General features: G+C 36.6%; 1 protein-coding gene across 1 annotated transcript in view; it reads right to left on the reverse strand.

Moving 5' to 3' along the window:
- Window positions 1–1,341: 1,341 nt before the first annotated feature.
- LOC308054004 (transmembrane 9 superfamily member 2-like) overlaps window positions 1,342–18,539 on the reverse strand; it is a 33,603-nt gene continuing 16,405 nt past the window's right edge. The window contains exons 10-17 of the mRNA XM_080366102.1: window positions 17,443–17,575; window positions 15,743–15,862; window positions 15,509–15,566; window positions 12,746–12,905; window positions 11,943–12,094; window positions 10,306–10,417; window positions 9,710–9,881; window positions 1,342–1,968 (exon numbers count right to left, since the gene is read on the reverse strand). Coding sequence (XP_080222228.1) covers window positions 1,901–1,968; window positions 9,710–9,881; window positions 10,306–10,417; window positions 11,943–12,094; window positions 12,746–12,905; window positions 15,509–15,566; window positions 15,743–15,862; window positions 17,443–17,575 — 975 coding nt within the window. The 3' untranslated portion in view covers window positions 1,342–1,900. The remainder of the gene's footprint in view (window positions 1,969–9,709; window positions 9,882–10,305; window positions 10,418–11,942; window positions 12,095–12,745; window positions 12,906–15,508; window positions 15,567–15,742; window positions 15,863–17,442; window positions 17,576–18,539) is intronic.

Here is an 18,539-nt window from a genome sequence, read left to right on the forward strand (position 1 = left end):
AAATCCCCCCCCAAGTTTAAACACACAATTTAATAGGAAGAACCTTTTTAAACAGAGCAGTGCCAATTTCAAGAGTGTGAAATCTCTAGTAGAGTGAACGGTGCTCTTGAACAAGAAGATAACTGCAAGTTGATCTCTCTAATGGCAACTCTGTAGTTTTCCACCTCTGGAAAGGGAAATGGAGATTTTGGTGGTAGGAGAGGAACACATTTGGGAGGCCGGGTTGCCATCAGGAGCACACCTGAACCTCATTTGAAACAATCCTTACTGTAGCCAGCTCCTCCTGGTTCACTAACACTTGGCTCTTTTTATTAAGTTGTCTAAAGCCTCATTTTTATGCCACAGGCATTGTTCAAAAGATGCAGCCTGGTACTCATCCCCAGCTTAGCCAGGTGATCTGTCCCACACTAACCTGGAACGACACATAGAAGTAAAACTTGAAATCCTCATACCAAAGATTAAGTTTTGGAAAGCATATTAAATATTCAGCTACAATAACCTGGTGCTTGTATGACTACGAAAAGATACAGAGTCATTTTGGGTCTTGTTAAATTGCAGGCTTAGACACCGAAAAGCAGCTTCCAGTCATGAATGTTTCCATATGCCAGTTAATAGGCTTTGAGTATTTTGCCCATTAATCCGAGAGAACATCCCCTTATTCATCTCCAACAGCATCAGTAACACAGCCATTTGAATTATATGTCTGCAGTGACTCTGCTCAGCTTCAAGTGCAATTCAAGATTTTGGGGAGCTTCTTTCTTTAAAGCCTTGCCATCCCTGAGAGAAGAACGCCTGCAAGCTTATAACTGAAGAGGCTATTAAGATACTCCATCTCACGTAATCCAGCATTTAAGCCCAAGCTCTGCAGAGCAGGAAGAAAGGCTTCGCCTTAAGAATCATCCATTCCCAAGCCCACTAGATTCATGGCTAAACTTCCTAACAAGCTGCATGTGATCTTTGCAGGATGAAGAACAACGAAGATGTGTGTTTTGGGGGGCTAGAAGAAAGAAAAGGTTTTTGCTCTTTGATAGAAGGTAATAGTTTGCCCAGCAAAAAAATGTTTTGAGGAAAGTCAGAGTAAAGTGCACAGCTGAGAAGAGTAACAGCAGCAGCAGCTTCAGAAGCCCCTGCCCATCCTACAGCCCCATGGACTCAAGTGACCTACCAGTTCTGCTGCTTGCAGAGGCAATCTGCAGCCAGTCACAGCCAAACTGTTTATAAACTTGAATATATAATACAAATAAAATAAATACAATATAAAACTCAAAAGCTATCAACTGTCCAAACTAATGTGATCTGTGTCCAAGTAGTGAAGGCCTAATTAACAAGAAAGGAAACACATTAGAGTTGTGCAGTTTTATTTGAACAAAAACCAGTGTTGATATTTTTAATAAAGTCTACATTACACTAAATGAATGTACATTTTTAAGAAGATATCTAGTTGTAAAGAATGTGCAGGATAATATGTACAATCATAGTTAAGTTAAAAAAATTCACATTTTACATAGATTTACTTGACAGTCCTATGCTTTCATGGTACATAAATGTAACCAAAAGAGGTAACAAAAAAAACCCAAACCAAACCCAAATCCAAGGAATTTCAGCTGGAGGACTGTATAATGCATTCATTTTTCAAATAAACTAGGTAACAATTTTTATTTGTCCTAAATCACATTTTGGATATAATTTTTTGCATTATTAGAATTAGCATGTTCAATGAGTACACCAATGTAAACATTTTTCCAATGGTGCTATTTCCTTCCATAAAAATCTGTATTTTACGCTGTAGTCTGCTTTTCAGCTTTTACAAATTAGAATAATTACACAGGATGTTTTTCAATACATGGTAAAAATTATCAAACAGCAAGGGAGATATGTTCTAAAGACACTTTGAAGCTTTTCAGTCCACTTTCACAACACTGTAAATCTTACTTACAAACCAGAAGCAGGCAAAAAATCCAATAGTCCCTAAAATGAAAAAGCAAAAATAGTTAAGTTTATCTTACAGTTTGCTCTGAGAGAAAAATCTAACAAGTACTTCCCAGCAGGACAGAATATAACATTGTATTCCAGCTAACTATCCAGAATAATAGCACTGGTTAAATTCAACAACACACATTCATCCCTAGGCTAAGTTACTGATTTAGATAAAAGATTACTTTTAGGACCAGGCTGCTTGATGTACATTTAAGGCACTGAACGTGATGCTACTGCCACCACTAGCAGGCACACAAGCACTAGTTAATAAACTGACTTTTATATGCACACAAAGTCAACCCCCACCTGGGTTTTTCAGGTCTACAATAGTTAACAGCCACCTAAGAATTATACCACAAAACACAGCCTTGAGAAAAAGTCACCTGGCCCAGTTTTCTGTTCATCGTGCTCTATTTATACTTAAGAACAGGAAACTTCTTACTCTGTATATCTTGTTGCTTCCTTTTGCTAAAATAATGCTCCGAGTGCTACAGCAGTTGGGAGCAAGCATCAAACGAAACTAGCAGTGACACAAACCAAAACACACTTTTGTGTAACATACACGTATTCAAGCTGTGGATTTTCTTGTCACAGGTCACTCTAGATAATAAAAGCACACACTAGTTGGGCAAGTGAACAAGTTCACGAAAAAAGAAATCCAAAGGCTATGAATTACAGTGACACCACTTCAAGTGCTAAAAAAGCCCTTGAGCCACAGCTGATGGGAGGCTGGGAGAAAGTACCAGTGCATGCTTGTCCTGTTCTCATACTGCTTCCGACTGCTAGTAGGGTGCTTGGGTAGCGGACCTGTGGTCTGGTTTGGTAGAGCCTTCCTTTGTTTCTTACCAATCCAGTTTTCACTCAGCCAACCCAGGAGGAAAAAAAACCCAACAAACAAACCCATACAACTACCTTCTGGAGGCACTTTGGACCACATGTCAAGTGCTGTGGCTTGAGTTAGCGCAGTGCAGAGTAAGATGAAGGAGAGACGAGATCACACTGAATGAGATTAGCGTATACCAATTTTCTATTTTTAAGCTGAAGAACAAATCTAGGGCTTTCATCCCGCAGTTGCTGTTCTAAGGCAACTGCAAAGACACTGTCCATCATATATACTTTAAAATTACTTTAAAAACTTAGTACGCAAGGAGACATTGAGTCCCATACAATTAATTTAGTCTTAAGCCTCTAAACGAAGCAATGCATTGTTCCTCATGCTTTTACCAAGGGGCAAAAATGCCACACAGATGTTGAAGCCTTACCAGCAGAAAAAAGGAAGGGTCTCAGTTTCAGCTGAGTTCACTCTACCTGCCAGCCCTGTGACAGCGCTTACCAGCTACACTACAGACATTTGCAAAATCACACACTCTGCTTCTCCAGTTTTACATTCCTCCTCTTCTGTTTGTAGAGCCCATGTTTAACCTCGGCTCCAACTTTTTTCACTATTTCATTGTGACTGGTTTATACTAACTAGAAGGTTCTTTATAAAGCATTATTCTTTTTTACATTCATTACTCTTCTGTCTTTCAGAGTACATCTACGCATTTCCCAAGTCAGGAACCTGTCTTTGGATGCTTATTATCTATATGCCAATTCTTGTGTTCTTCATGCTATCATGTATATTTGCAGTTAAAGGCTTTTTGACAGCCTACTATTATATGCCACAGATTACCCTTTCCCTCCAAGTTTGCAGTTATCATCCTCTGAAACAGTAGGAGACAGCAGATTTACTGCTGTTGATAGGATATCAGACACCAACCACAGAAGGAATTTAATTCCTTTGTAGGCTTGACATCACTAAGTCTTTGCAGTTTATGGTCAATTCTCACTCCTTCCTACTGTGTCCAATACTCCAATATCAGCATTGTTACTCCAAGCCTTACTCTCACGATTTTTTCCTAATAATGGTTTCTCATCATCTGCTTTCTAGTTGTTTTTATAATATAGCCTACTTTGAGCCTTTTATGGCTTTGAAAGCAATGTTTCTTCCAAATGTTTAACAGATGAGATACCTTACAAATCTATCTGCTGTTCTAGAACAAAACTGTCATACCATAACAAAAACATATAACTAGCACAAGAATGGGATTTACCACAGCTTTCTGAGCACGCCATAATTTAATATGGGAATACACACTAAACCCACACTATTTTCCTTCCATCTCTGTCACTCTGAATCTTTGTGACACAGCAGCTTTCTATAAAACATGGCCTCATTCATAGCAGAACCTGAAGACTTCACAGTGTGAACAAGCATTTCATCCATGAACAGATTTTCACAGGTTTCAGTAACATTGATTTTCAACTTCCCTCCTAAAAAGTCTGTTTAGCAAATCAAAGACAAAGTTTAAAAAAGGAGCAGGGGGTACTTGAACAGAATTTTGCCAATGTACTGGAATGAGAATAAGACTATATTTTCTAACACAAGTGGTAATGTTTGTCAGATACCAGATTTGAACCACGGAACTTACAAGCTCAGGAGAGCAAGTCTAGACTCATCACTAAGCTACAGCCTTAGGCAGTCAGTACCTTCTCTGGTCAGCAGAGATTCCTTCTGCTACTTCCACATCAACAGAAGGGCTTCCCTGTATTTTAATTTCTTCTTCCCTCCCATGAACAAACTGCAGATGTGGATAGCTCTATGGACCAGAAACTTCAAAATGAACATCAAACTAAGGACCTTATTACCCATTAGAAGCACCTCTTCTAAATAGTATACATGACACGCAAAGATCAGAATGGTTTAAAGGTGCTAGCAGAAATACAACTAGGTTGAAAATCCACATCAAGAATCGAACTGCAAATTTAGAAGTGAGAATTAATTGCAGCAAATCGACTGGGTATTTTTAGCACTCTCTTTTTAAAAATAACATGGGCCAAACGGACTAGAAACTTCCAAAGGCTCAGGTCAGCACAGAGTTGTGTTGCTACTACAAAATCAGTATTAATTGATAGAAATAAATGTAAATTAAAACAACATTATTTACAAGGCTTCCATGTGCAGCTACTTTACCTACATGATTGCTTGTGTTAGTGCAACAAAAAGCTTAACTTCTTTTTTTTTTTTTTTTTTGAGAACGTAAACAGTACAGTGCCTGGTTTCACTGAAATTCAGTGGCTTTTTTCCACCTCAAACCTAGGGGTGCTTTTGATTCCACGAACCACTAAAAGGTCCACAAAAGGCGATTTAGAAAAAAGCTTCCAACTTTCTATACAGGAGTAAATATCCCAATCAGAAAGGGATCTGCAAATGAATAACGATTGCGGAAAAACGACTCTGAATAGTTTGGTTTGTTTGAAAATTCTAGCTTGAATGTGTTTTCTTCATCTTAGCCCATTTTCACAAATTTGCCATTTATTCCAGATTTTAGCACTTTAGATGGGGAAAGCATCAACATACTAGATCTTTAGGCCAGCGCTGACTAGCATATAAGGGTAAACTGAGAACCCGTTAACTACTTTGACTAAGGCCAATCTTAAAACACAGGTAAGTGCACGACCAGTTTCCTGCAACTGGTACCTCTACCCAGTAAAACTGCCATTATTAGTTATAGTAGTTAAACACAACCTTGCCATCTCGAGCAGCATGGCTTGAAATACATTTTCTTGAAAAGCACGCTCAGCTCTCCGATCTTGAGCATTTTTCCAATCACATCTTGCACCAAAATTAGAATCATACTTTATTTTAAAATGTGCCTCTCATTAGAATAGTACGACTATTTAGGTAAGCTTTAGATAATACCACCCTAGGATCTTGTTTATATTTATTTCTTTCAAAATACATTCAAATTGAAATCAAAGTTTTGAAGCACTACCAAGAAGGAGCACACCTCTTCAGCTTACTGCTTCACTGACAGACATCAATGACCACTGCATGACAGAAAAGAGATACCAAAGGTGTTTGGTTTTTTTTTAAAGCTGCTAAAATACTCTAACAGTAAGTACTTAAAAAAACCCACCCACCCCAACCAATCAAAAAAACCCCTCTAGTTGAAAGAGTGGAGATCTAGCCTTTTTTTCCAATTTGTCTAAACTCCTTTCCATTTGTAAGGTTTTTACAGCTTTTATATGCACATGTCTATCAAATGACAGAGCACAAAGATACCAAGCCTGACACCAATTCCTCCCATGAGCATGTAAAAGCTGTTTGTTTTAATCTACTATTACAAATCAGTGTCATAGCTAATGTTTACTTTAACCAATCCTGACCACTCACCAGCTTAAATTAAATGAAAACCCATCTGAACAGCATGCATTTAAGAACTTAAGTTTTGTCGGCAAACCTTTATTTTTCCTTCGTATTTTAAGATTCTGCCTTTCTAAATGACATGTGCTAGTCTAGGAAAGCGATGCCATCCTAGGGTGCTGCAGCCCACTGTACATCACTGACCATCCTAGAGTGGCACGGCTAAAAAGATCATGTTTGCAGGAGCTATTTAAAATTCAAAACCCCAGTTGTTAAGATGTCTCAAGTCATTTCTCTAGCCAATACATCCATTTATACTTACTAGGGAGACAGTGACACCTCAGTTTTTAAATCTTTTTGTCCTCCAGTTTATACACCATTGAATATTCTGGTCTGCGATACATATCCTACCACTCAGCACAAGTTTCCTTATACACAGAAAGATCTTCTACACAGCAAGCTAGCATCTGACTGGGTGAGAGGAAGTTATTAGTAAACTAGTTTAAACTCAAAATTAAAACCAAGGATTACTGCACAGAATAATGCCAAAATACATTAAGCAGACTCTTCTGCTCTATTTGTTTCTTCTAGCTTTATTGTTTAATGAAGAAAAGAGAATTCAAAGCACGAACAGATTGTAAGAAAGTAAATAGAAAGGCACTCTGCACTTGGCTGATACTTCTTATGTACCTTAAAAGCTCTCTGTATCATACTGGTTTCAATCACCGCACAGTGGTGGGTGCTTCAGAATCTCGGATTCTAAACACAATCTACCCAGAAGATCAAAACTCAATTTTGAAAATGGCATTAACTCACAAGTGAAAATGATGTTCAAAAATAGAGGTCACTGTAAAGCAACATGCTTTGACTATATTCAGCATTTTTTTTTGTCTCCTAGCATAAAACACATGTAATCATGCGGCTATCCCCATTCAACCACATGTATTATTTCTTGAAAGATTAGCCGCACTTTGTACATTAAAATAAAATTGTCCTGTTTGGGTGTGCACATTAATCATTAGATTTCACCAGTCAGATTATATTATTGTCGTTGTTGCCATACAAGCATTCAGTTCCTATTTATGTATTCATTATGATCTCTTTTGTAATGTCCACAGTAACACAACACACTGCCATGTAGGAGGTATTAACGCTGCCCTTTATATTTCTGTCACAGTGGCTGAGATCTAATAGGCAAGAATAGAAAAAACCAAAATACCTAGTGCTAACTTAAGTGGAACAGATCAAGGTCCCATTTTGGGAACATACAGAAGAATGCTATTAATGCAAACAGTGTGCAAAGTTACATTAGTAAACTCCCTCACCTCCATAAACTTGTGAAGGACTAAACCCATACTTTCCAAAGCAAGTGCTATTAAGGAATACTTTACAAAAGAAAGTTAGGTGTCTTCTGCTTGAGTAACCCATTTAAAATACTGTACATTTCAGTCCCCAAAATCAATCAAACTAAACACGCAAAAGAAATTTATTACAGCACTTTACATCAGTAAGGATGCGTTACACACTCCAAATACCTATTATACCCTACTACCTTTCTAGTGATTAGGCATTCTATTAAACATTTTTTTTTAAATAAAAAGGGAATATTAGTAGCTTTCTTTATGAACTAGAAATGCAGCATAGCCATCACTATTGCAGTTCTATTTAAAAAAAAAAAGGAAAAATGAACAAAAAGAGAGACACTGCAAAAATACCAGCCGCACAGTTTATATAGCAGTACTTTGGGGCCTCACTGGCCTCCACATCAAGAACTCCAGGATCACCACATCTGAAGCTTTTAATACCATTTCAGCAGCTGCCATGACAACTTCAATTATCATTTTATATATGAAAGGGATATTTTTAATTCTACCAATTTGCATCTTGTAACTGAAATTGAAATTGGCAGAATAGCAACTAAACTACGCTAAAATCCAGACACATATTAACATATTGCTTTAGTTTAAAAGTAATTAAAACATTTTAGACTATACTTCGGGAGTTTTTTTTAAAATATAGATCTATATTAGAAGGGACATCTGGAGCTTGTCTGTTTCACCAGGATTTAAACAGGGGTTTAACTGGCAACACGCCAAGTTCTATGTTCGCCTTCTAATAATTAAGAATTGGAAGAATTAATTCCTCCCTCCCCCACTTCTTTTTAAAACTTTTTCTTTTCTTTTGAAGAGACTTCTTTTGAAGAAGGTCTAAATAACAAACAACAATAAAAATCTAGCAGTAAGTGCCAGTTAACGTTATTAAGTATAATTTCTACAGAGTAATTGCTTTGTTCAAGCACATACAGTAATTTGCTTCAGTGTTCTATTATGAACAGTGTTTTTTTCCTCATATCAACCAGTATTAGAGGCAATAAAGATGAAAGAGGCCCTTCTCACTGCTGAACTGACAAACTTGAAGTCTGATGCTAAGACTTACTTTCATTACTTATTTCAGCAACTCTTTTTTAACTGCATCAAGGGAGTTAAGTGATGCATTTCATAAAGCCAACACAAAGTAATTACAGCAGGTTTCAATAATCAGGTAGAAGATATTAAGAAGTAATAATACAAACCATCATGCCATCCACAGTGAGATTCTCTATTATAAATCTTAGGAATGAACATAAACGTTGGTTTTATGAACAACCCATTGTGAACTAGCATTTTCTTTAGTTCTGCCACTGCAGTACTTCATGATGCTAAGCAGAGTGATACATAAAAAATCTGACTTCATGTGTTAAAACTAAATACACAACAGCAGCAGTATGACAAACACCAATATGAAGTGCTCCTGGCTATTTTTAAGGGCCAGTACCCTTCAAAGAGCTTCTAATTTCTTCTAACACATGCTGAATCTGGCACAGATTTCTCATCAAATCAACCTCGAAATTATAGTTTGAGTCAAGTGATTATGAACATTAGAGTTAATTCTGTAGAAGACACTTAGTCTGCATGAGTAACATCAGAAACACTGGATGACTAAAAAAGGAGAGCTGTTTTTCAAATAGGTTCCTCCATTAAAGTACATTCCTGTCATTAATAAGTGGTGCTTAATGAGTAAGTAAGATCACCTCTAACAGTACTAGAACTCTCTATTGTCAACATTCACTTTTTTCCCCAGCATCAACCCGCCTCACTTGCTAACAGTGAAAGCAGAAAATATCTTTTCTTTTCCATATACAGAGGGCAATTGTCTCTAACTATAGAGCTTCTAGAACCAATTGTAAACTCCAGAATCAAGTTAAACACGCAATATCAAATGAACAAGAACCACACTTTGAAAATGTAATGTTTTCAACTCACTCCTAATATAATATGCAATAAAGGAAATTTGTTTTACTGTAAATAAATACAATTTCAAGTCAGGAAAAACCAAACCTTAAAGAATATCTTCCTGTGATGTGTGGTGTCACAAACCATGAAAGTAATAATTTATGACTTCTTAGTCAGTATATTTAATGTTTCAGACAGTCTAAATTTCACCTGATGTTTCTCATTTTAAAACCAGAATCCCCTGCATTCATTCTACTTTGCACATTGTACTTACCTGTGAAAAGGAAAAAAATCAAGACCATGATCATTGTGTAACCGAAGTATAAAATGGTGCTAGCGGTTCCTGTTATCTGGAGTTTAGAGAAGAAGTAATGAACTGCATAGATAAAGAGATAAACTGCTGTAAAGCTACTCGTCAAGAATGATCGCCACCACCAGTGATAATCCTGAAAGAAACAATAAACCATTCAGTAAGACACATCACGGAGTAAACAGAATACAAATAAGCTAGTTAAAAAATTAACATTGTCTTAGGAAATAATTTAATTCTTCAAAATTTATCTCAAAAAATAAAAATTCAAACATAGCACATAGCTACTTTTTTTTTTCCTTTCTCAAAGCCAGCTGTATTGCTTCCACTATGAACATGAAATTATGCTAAGATCAAGGCTCTTATTAATGCTTATCTGCTGCAAACAGTGGATTTTGAAGGAAAAAGGCACATGTCAAAAGAGTGGCCAAGACAAGCATGTCAAGGGTTGACAATACAATCCATTCGTAGTGTCCAGCACATCACAGCATATGTGAATATCTCAACTCTATTTCTAACATCTTCCAGCTAAAAGTGGTATCTGCATCAAAACTTTATACCTCTGCACACAGATGGAAGTAGCACAGCAAAACTGTAGCTTCCGAACACGTAATTAGAAGAATTATAAAAACTAGGAACAGGAATCCAAACATATAATACATCTGATGAGACCTAAAATAAACAAACAAACAAAGTTTCATTTTTGGTTAAGTTCTGAGTTTTACAGTGTCACACTGCCAGATACTAAGCTAATCAAAAAACAAAACAAAAACCGAAACCCGAACAACCCACACCACTAGGGTAACTTTGTCTATACCACTACTGGCTGATTCATGGAAAGTTTTGTTTACTTAAATGAATGGTATTTACAGAGTACATTCAAGTGGTAATAAACCCACTGCTTTACAGAGCAATGCTTCAAGTCTTCAGTTATACTTCCCCTGAAATTAACGTCAATAAACTTTCAGAGAGAACAGTTACAGACAATTTCCACCAGAGATATTTATCACTTCAGGTCATTTGCTGAGAGGACCTTTAGCTTCCCTGCCTGATGCATCACCTGCACCCTTCCCGAGTTACGATACCCATTCCCTTCCTCCTACTGCACCTAAGTTTTCCAGGTGTCTCTGCACGTCCTCACTAGATCCAACCAGATGCTCCTCCACTCCCGGTCTATTCCTAGACCAAGTCTGACTCCAATCCAAGGGTTAACAAAACACAAGAACACTCACAAAAATAAATGCAAAGGAAATACGTTAATTTACTTTTAATCTGGTCTTTCAAATAAGGAAAGTAACCAAATCTACTTATTGAGTGATGATAATAGGATGATTGATTATAAGCTTGGACAGAGGGAGTATTAATTGCACATTCCCTCCATGCTTCCCTTCTATAGGATAAATAATGAGAAAACGATTTTGGAATTCAGTAATTTCAAGTACAAAAGTCTAGAGTATACCTCTTTGTCAGCTGATTACATTTTTCAGCATATCTATATTACACAGTTTCTACTTTTGTTGAGGACTAATGTGAAAGGCTAACATATCTAACAAATCTGAGTTTAAGAACTGATTTAGAAAACTGTTCCATAAGAAATCTCAACATAAACACAGGACACATTAAAAGGCCAGCACCTTAGGTTAACACTTTCCACTGACCAACAATATATTAAACATTTAATACTTACATTGTGAAAAGTTATGAAAGATTGCAGTGGTTTAATTTGCCATGCACCTGCTTTTTTGGCGAGGTTTTGACAAATTTAGGAGAGGTGTGGATACTTCACAGGGGGTGGAATCTTCTTTTTGCAGAACATGGAATCCCAAGATCTTGAACTCATTCTTATTTAGCAGTTGAAACTATTACGATTTATGAAACTAATAATATTTAGCATAGTTACATAACAGATTACGTTCCACCTAACCACAACAGCATGACACCATGTTTGTGCTGTTCAGAGCCAGAAAGATAAAATAAGGCAACAGAACTGATTTCACACTTCGCAGCTGTCAAGAAGAACAATTAGTTTTATAAGTTGGAATATATATGCAGATTCTAGAAATGCCACAGAAGTCTGCACGACGACAAAAATTTTAAAACTTGTTTTAATCCTTATATTAATTGGCTTGGGATGTTCAAATTCACCATGTGTTTATTAACAAACCAGCATAACTAGAAAAAAAAAAGTGGTACTCACCAAATGCTGTTCAGAATGAAGAAAAGTTGAATAAAAATACAGCCAAAGGGCAAGATACCACCCATTATGATACCAGGCAATGGCTTTGTGAAAAAGGACTGTTCAGGAATTTGGCGAGGAATCTGATTTGTACGAACCGGATGTTCAATAGGCTTTGGAAGAAATTAATATAATTAAAAGATAAGTTGTTACACCATTAATAAAATTATAAAATCTTTAATATTAGGGAAAAAGTAAACAACTTTATTGTCATCCATAAGCCATCACAAGTTACCAAACCAAAAATCTAAAAACTTAATATCCATCATTAGGAAAAACACATATACTTTAGACATTGCAAATACTAGCCAGTAAGCAAGTCAGAACATGAGGGAAAGAAATTCGTTCAGTCTTTAATTAAAAAAAAAAAAAAAAAAAGGAAACCCACAACACAAAGAACACCACCATCCACAGCTTGTACTTAGTTATCTGGCATTATCTCAGACTAGTGAAACACAAATTGAAGTACTTCCAAAATGCTACTTTTAAAAAAACACCGCTAAGGTATTGCTGAAGCACAGAAGGCAAGCAAGAGCTCCGAAAGCACTATTAATTTGTGATTCTAGTGAATGGACAGAAAAAAAAAGTTTAATGTGATATTACAAGCATATACTCAGTTTCAAAATCATGACAAAGTGAAACATCATTTCACAATAATAGGGCCACAGATGTTTCGATCCAACCAGTTCTTGCACGCTTAGGGATTCAGAGGCTCAACTACAGAGGATAGGTGTTATTTCAAATTTGTATTCAGAGAGCCCTACCTTCTCTTTGAAGCCAAAATAGGCACCAACAAAGGTCAGTGGGACTGAAATTCCAAACCACATAGCTAGGATCGCAACCAAAGTACCAAAAGGGATGGCAGCTGAGGATCCTTTCACCCACAGAATGAGATTCATAATGAAGAAATCAGCGAAGACAATCCTGAAAAAATATCCGAGAAGATACTAAAATATTAAGGGAAGAATAAACGTCAGTTAGCATTAAAAACGATAAACAGTTAAAAGCCTGCATCAGAAAAATGTAGCTTCTTGCTACATTAAGCAATCTTAATAATAATAATAAACTTAATGCTTGCTACATAAGCAATTAACCAATTAAGAATAGAAGGAATCTTCCGTTCCTTAACAGTGCTAGTTACTTTCAGCAATAGTGCAGTTTATGTAAAAACGCCTGCAACATCCAATGCTTCTAATGCAAGTTTCTATGGTAAAGCCACTGTTTAAATAAAGACTGCACATAAAACCAAAAAGTAACAGAAATATTCCATTGTAAAAATCTATACAAAGAATGCAAGAAGATAAAACTAATGAAAACCCTCTTAGCTGAATCACCTTTCCTATTATTGCCAGTCATTTAATTCTTTTATAATCAGTAAATTCCCTCTGAAAAAAACGCAGTGGTAACAAAGTCTCAGATTTAGGAAGTCACACATCACTCTTACAACAAACATATACCCTGCTGCAGCATGTGTCACAGCAACATGATAGCAGAAGTGTGGATTAAAGAGGGCTCTTTCCTACAACAAGAATTTTTGTATTAACACCTCACAGAGTTACAGCTAAGTAGCCCACACCTTTGGAGGATTTAAGGACAGCATCAGTCATGACATGTCTCCAGACCTGTTCTGCCCTCCCCAATGAAGCACTTCTACCTCACTTTCTGAACATCCTGGGAAAACACTAGAAAACAACTCCAAGACATATGATGAAGATTTCAAACACCCATTCTGAAAACAAAGCAAAATGTACTGCAAAGGAGCCCCACATGAAAGCCTGCTTAAATTGCCATTATTCATGGATTCAGAGATGCATCACAGAAAACTCAGCCTCAGGAAGGGCCCCCATGAAGTGCACCATTATCTGGGTTTTGTTAAAAAAAAGTGTTCCTGAGGCAGAATTTAAACTGCCCTGAAGTGAACATGCATCTTCTACTGTATTTAATTTAAAAAGGAAGTATGGAGGATCAGAGCAATAGGCTCCTTTTTTCCTAGGAGAGGCCTTACACTTGCCAAAACTGTTTGGGGGAATAGACTTATTAAATAAGCACACCCAAGCGACCCCTGCTGTAAGCATCTTGTTGAACAAAAAATAAAAATCAAATCCATTTTTAGGAGTCTTGCTAATCTTTATCATCTATCCAAGCTCGTAACACAGACGCCACTTTACCCCCTCCAAAATTAGAAAAAAGTACTGCAAATATGAATTCCCATCAGTCTACTGAGACTATAACGGCCTCAGGCTGTTTATGATATTATGCAAATTCACTGAACTAGCATAGCATAATCAAGACATCTGTTCCTATTCTACCACCCCCAAACATTTTACTTCCTCTGTGAAACTTAATTTATTTGGGAGTTTAAATAATCAGCATGATATTTTTCCACTGATAAATATTTTCTTCTCTCTCATGATAATATCTAAATGACAGCAGGGAGACTGAAGCACATTTTGTTTAGAAATAAGATTTCCTCATAGAAATACTACACTCAGTTGTTATCAAATGCATTACATCTAATTTGATAAAATTCTACTTTAGTTGAAACCAAGTCATGTTTTATTCATTCTGGGCTTTTGCAGGGCTTTTTCACCTTAAAAAAATATTTATAACCTTCTCCTCAACTTTTGTCAAGATCGTTTGTCACAGGATAGCTTCATGTACCCAAAGTTGCAACCAAGAAAAACAGTAGACTTGCAGAAGGAAGTTTCTGCTCCCTTTCTTCCTGACCTAATTCTCACAAAATGTCTAAGAGCTATGAGAAAACAAAAGGCAGGAGAGCTATCATCCTTCCCAAGCACAACAGTATTGACCATAGTATGATATACACTACGGTCATATCCAAAACTGGACACTACCTAAATTTATACAAGGTTATTACCAGTTTAAGAGAATCTCTGCATCATTCTCACCCAGAAGCATAATGAACATCTACTGTTTAGCATAGCCATTTACTTAAGAAAAAAACCCACACCTAAATTATATTTCTTCTGTCCTTTTCAATAACATGGTTACAAGAAAACACTGATACTGTAACTAAGGTAACAGAGGTTCTGCCTAAAGGGCTGCCTCCCTACTTATAGAAGAGCACTCCAGACACTACAAGGTTACTACAAAACCATGTACTTCTTAACAAGGTGTCCATACCTATTACCAGTTAAGACAGGATCACCTGGAACATATCGAGTGCTGTGATAACAAATCAGAATTACCCCATCACTATGCCTCATGTTCTGGTGCAGCAATTCTCAAAGGCTGTGACACTACCTTGCAAGAGCCACATCATTCCTCTTAGCCCCACAGCTGATTACAAAACAAGATGCTAAGAAGCTGTGTTCTAGAGTTCTGGGCTTCAGCTCCTCAGAATTCTTTTCTTTATATTCACAGAAGGGCAATACACAAAAGGAACAGCAACTTAATAACATTAAAGAAAATAATCACACAAACAATTTGGTTTTTTGCCCACTCCTTCCCACCTAGGATTCATTTATACTTAAGAATAAAGGAAAGAAAGAGAAGAAAATACTAACCCAGGGCAAAGCAGAGCTGTAAGCAAAACGTTTGTCTTCCACTTCTCGCCTCTAAATGCTGAAGGAAAAAGTAAAAACAATTTTAAGTTCAAGACTTTTTCCAACTGTTTTGCAGTACGGCAGCAAGATGCAGATTTGTTGTCTGAGACACCTGCTCCAGATTGAGGTTTATATTAAGCCCAAAAATTCTGAATTTAACATGCTGTGTCACATTAAACACACACATGTACTTACTCTTGTACATTCTAGCAGACACATAACCAGCTGGAGTTCCCAGTAAGACCCACAATACAACTGCACAGGTCATCAAAGCACCACGGTTGGCAGGAGAAAGAAAACCAAGGCAAGCTAGGACTAAAGAGATGAAAAGATTTAGTCATTTGTGGGCACGTCAAATTGAAACTACTAAAGTTTTATGTGCATAAGATCTCATAAAACCCTATCACATGATCATACTCCCAATGTCATTTTTTCATTCAAAATGAAGTATTATTTCCACCTCATCTTTTAAACAGGAAGTTTCTCGAGACCAAAAGACGGAAAAATAAAATGCCACACAGAGATGAACAATGAATCTGAACCAAACTTCAGCCTGAAAAACTGTGCTTCCAAAATCTTACAGTCCTCCTGTAAACATACGTGGTCAATACTTACGCATGCTAAGTAACAAGAGAAGTTTAATATGTGGCATAAAGGATACCCGAGGACAGCAGGTCTGAAGAAACCAAAAACTTCAACAGCACTAAGGGTTTTTTTGTTGTGCAGGGAAGTTTAGGGGTTTGGGGTTGGGTTTTTTTGGGGGGTGGGGAGCAGAGGGGGGAATATTTGTTTGTTGGGCTTTTTTAAGGTAGAAGTAAGTGTGAAGATGTAAGATCTTAGGAGGTACGAGTCACTTGCTTGAAAATTCACAAAAGGCTCTCAGCCGCTATGATGGACAACACTCCAGTCAAGAATGCACTAACTTGAAAATAAGCCTCTTTTATTAAAGAAGGCTGCCCGTGCCCAAACTAATTGTAGAGGCCAGCCCAGAGATATTCTCAGAAAAGGAGTTCATCAGTGATCTCTAGTAGGGAGTTTTGTTTTTTAACAGAAAAAGGACTCCCACTGCCTAATTTCTTTCTACGCTACAGTGGTTGCACAGGAAACTATCACAGCTAAGTAAGTTACAAAGAGTTGTGATCAACACTGAAAGACAAGCACATCAAGAAAATTCTAATAATCTTACAGCAACACGTAACAAATAGAAATGAAGCAGCTCCTCTATGAAAGACCAAAAAGTCTGAATAAAACCTGGAGAGCAGAAATCGGAAAAAAACCTTCCTTTGTAATAAGTATCAGTATACTTCCCAATTCTGCTGTACAGTAAGAAAATGAAATGTCATATACTTTATACATAACATATGATAAACCATCAACCTGCGACAGGTTACATCATCGCATGTATATATAGCTATTTATGGTAGGCTCTCGTATATCTCAGTTTTGTGTCAGTATTATTTCATTGGCATTCATCCTTGCTCTTATTTCTGCATGGCTGCAGACTGTTGTGTCAAACGTAATCGACAGAAAGCGTTCTGAGAACATTACAGCTTTGATTAGGTGTCTTGCACTACTGGATCCTTGGATAATTTACATCATGACAAACTGCTTTTGTTTTTTGTTAAAAAAAGAAACTTGCTACAAGGAAGCTTCATTTCTGCAATCATGAAGAATCTGAATTAGCCCAGATACCACAACATTTTGAACAACTCCACTTACAACAGTGTTACTAAAACTACCTAGATTAAGATTAATTAGTAGTACTACTATATATTCTGTATTAACAGCACTAATATTTTATTTTACTAACGGATGGACTTCATTTCCAAAAGAAGGCTTCTATCAGTTTTAATAATATATTGCACCACAAATATCACCTTAATAAAGTTACTTACATAAAGTAATAAATGTCATAATGAAAATTTGCGTTCCTTGGCCCAAAAAGACAGACAGTAACATTCCCTTCCTTGGAGGTCTAAATACATCTCCATGAACCAGCTTCCAGCCAAATTCCTCTTGGGCATCTTCCTGTATAAAATCAACAAAGTCTTTAGCAAAGATACATAATGCAGTAGTGAATTAACACAAACAAGATGTAAAATATACATTTAAAGTTTGATTGACTTCCAGTTTAGATCCAAAGACTGACTAACTGCATCCAATGAATCACTCATTGACTTTATAACCCCCTAATGGTTCAGTGAAAGAAAAAGGCAGGATTTTTCAAGAAAATCTTCATCTCAAAGCAAGAAAAAACAAAATGTTATATGGTTTGGCTAATTACATCATTCTAAATTTAAACAAAAACAGAGCATTCAATTTAATTTAATTCAGATTATAGCATTGCAACATACTTCAAGCATTTATCTTTTTTTGCTTCCACTACAAAGAACATCAGTCTCAATGACAACATTGGAAAAGAATAAAATGGTCTCTGTACTCCAGAAGGAAGTTTGCTCCCTAGAATCACTGGGGGCAAGTACCAACAATCTTTATCCCACTGCCAGAGGTGAATGGATGGGTGGCACAGGAGGAATCTTAGTCCAGCAGCTCTAAGGAACCACTGCTGAAGAATAAAACTTTTAAATAAAGTCACTCGCACATCTTCCCTCACAAAAAAACCCCAAACACACACCCATGACCACAAACAGTAAACAACATGCCAAGACTACCACTCTCTTCCTCACAAAGTTACATACTACACGTTCAATTCAACCTAGGAGTACCGAGTTTAGTTTAATGAACTTCTTACCCCTAGAATTACAGTACACAAAAAAATAAGGTAAGAAAATAAAGACCAAACTGGCCACCAACATAACAGCATCTTAACTTGTGACAGATTATGTAATTTTTATTTTATTTTTTTTTAGCAAAAGATTGCATTTGCTGGCTAGAATTTACTCTCAGAAGTCTGATATACTAATACAAAAACTGAAAACTATTAAACTAATATAAAATTTGATTAAAAAAACCCAAACAAACAAAAAACCCC

Source organism: Falco punctatus, assembly GCF_963210335.1.
Source record: "Falco punctatus genome assembly, chromosome: 15".
NCBI lineage: Eukaryota > Metazoa > Chordata > Aves > Falconiformes > Falconidae > Falco > Falco punctatus.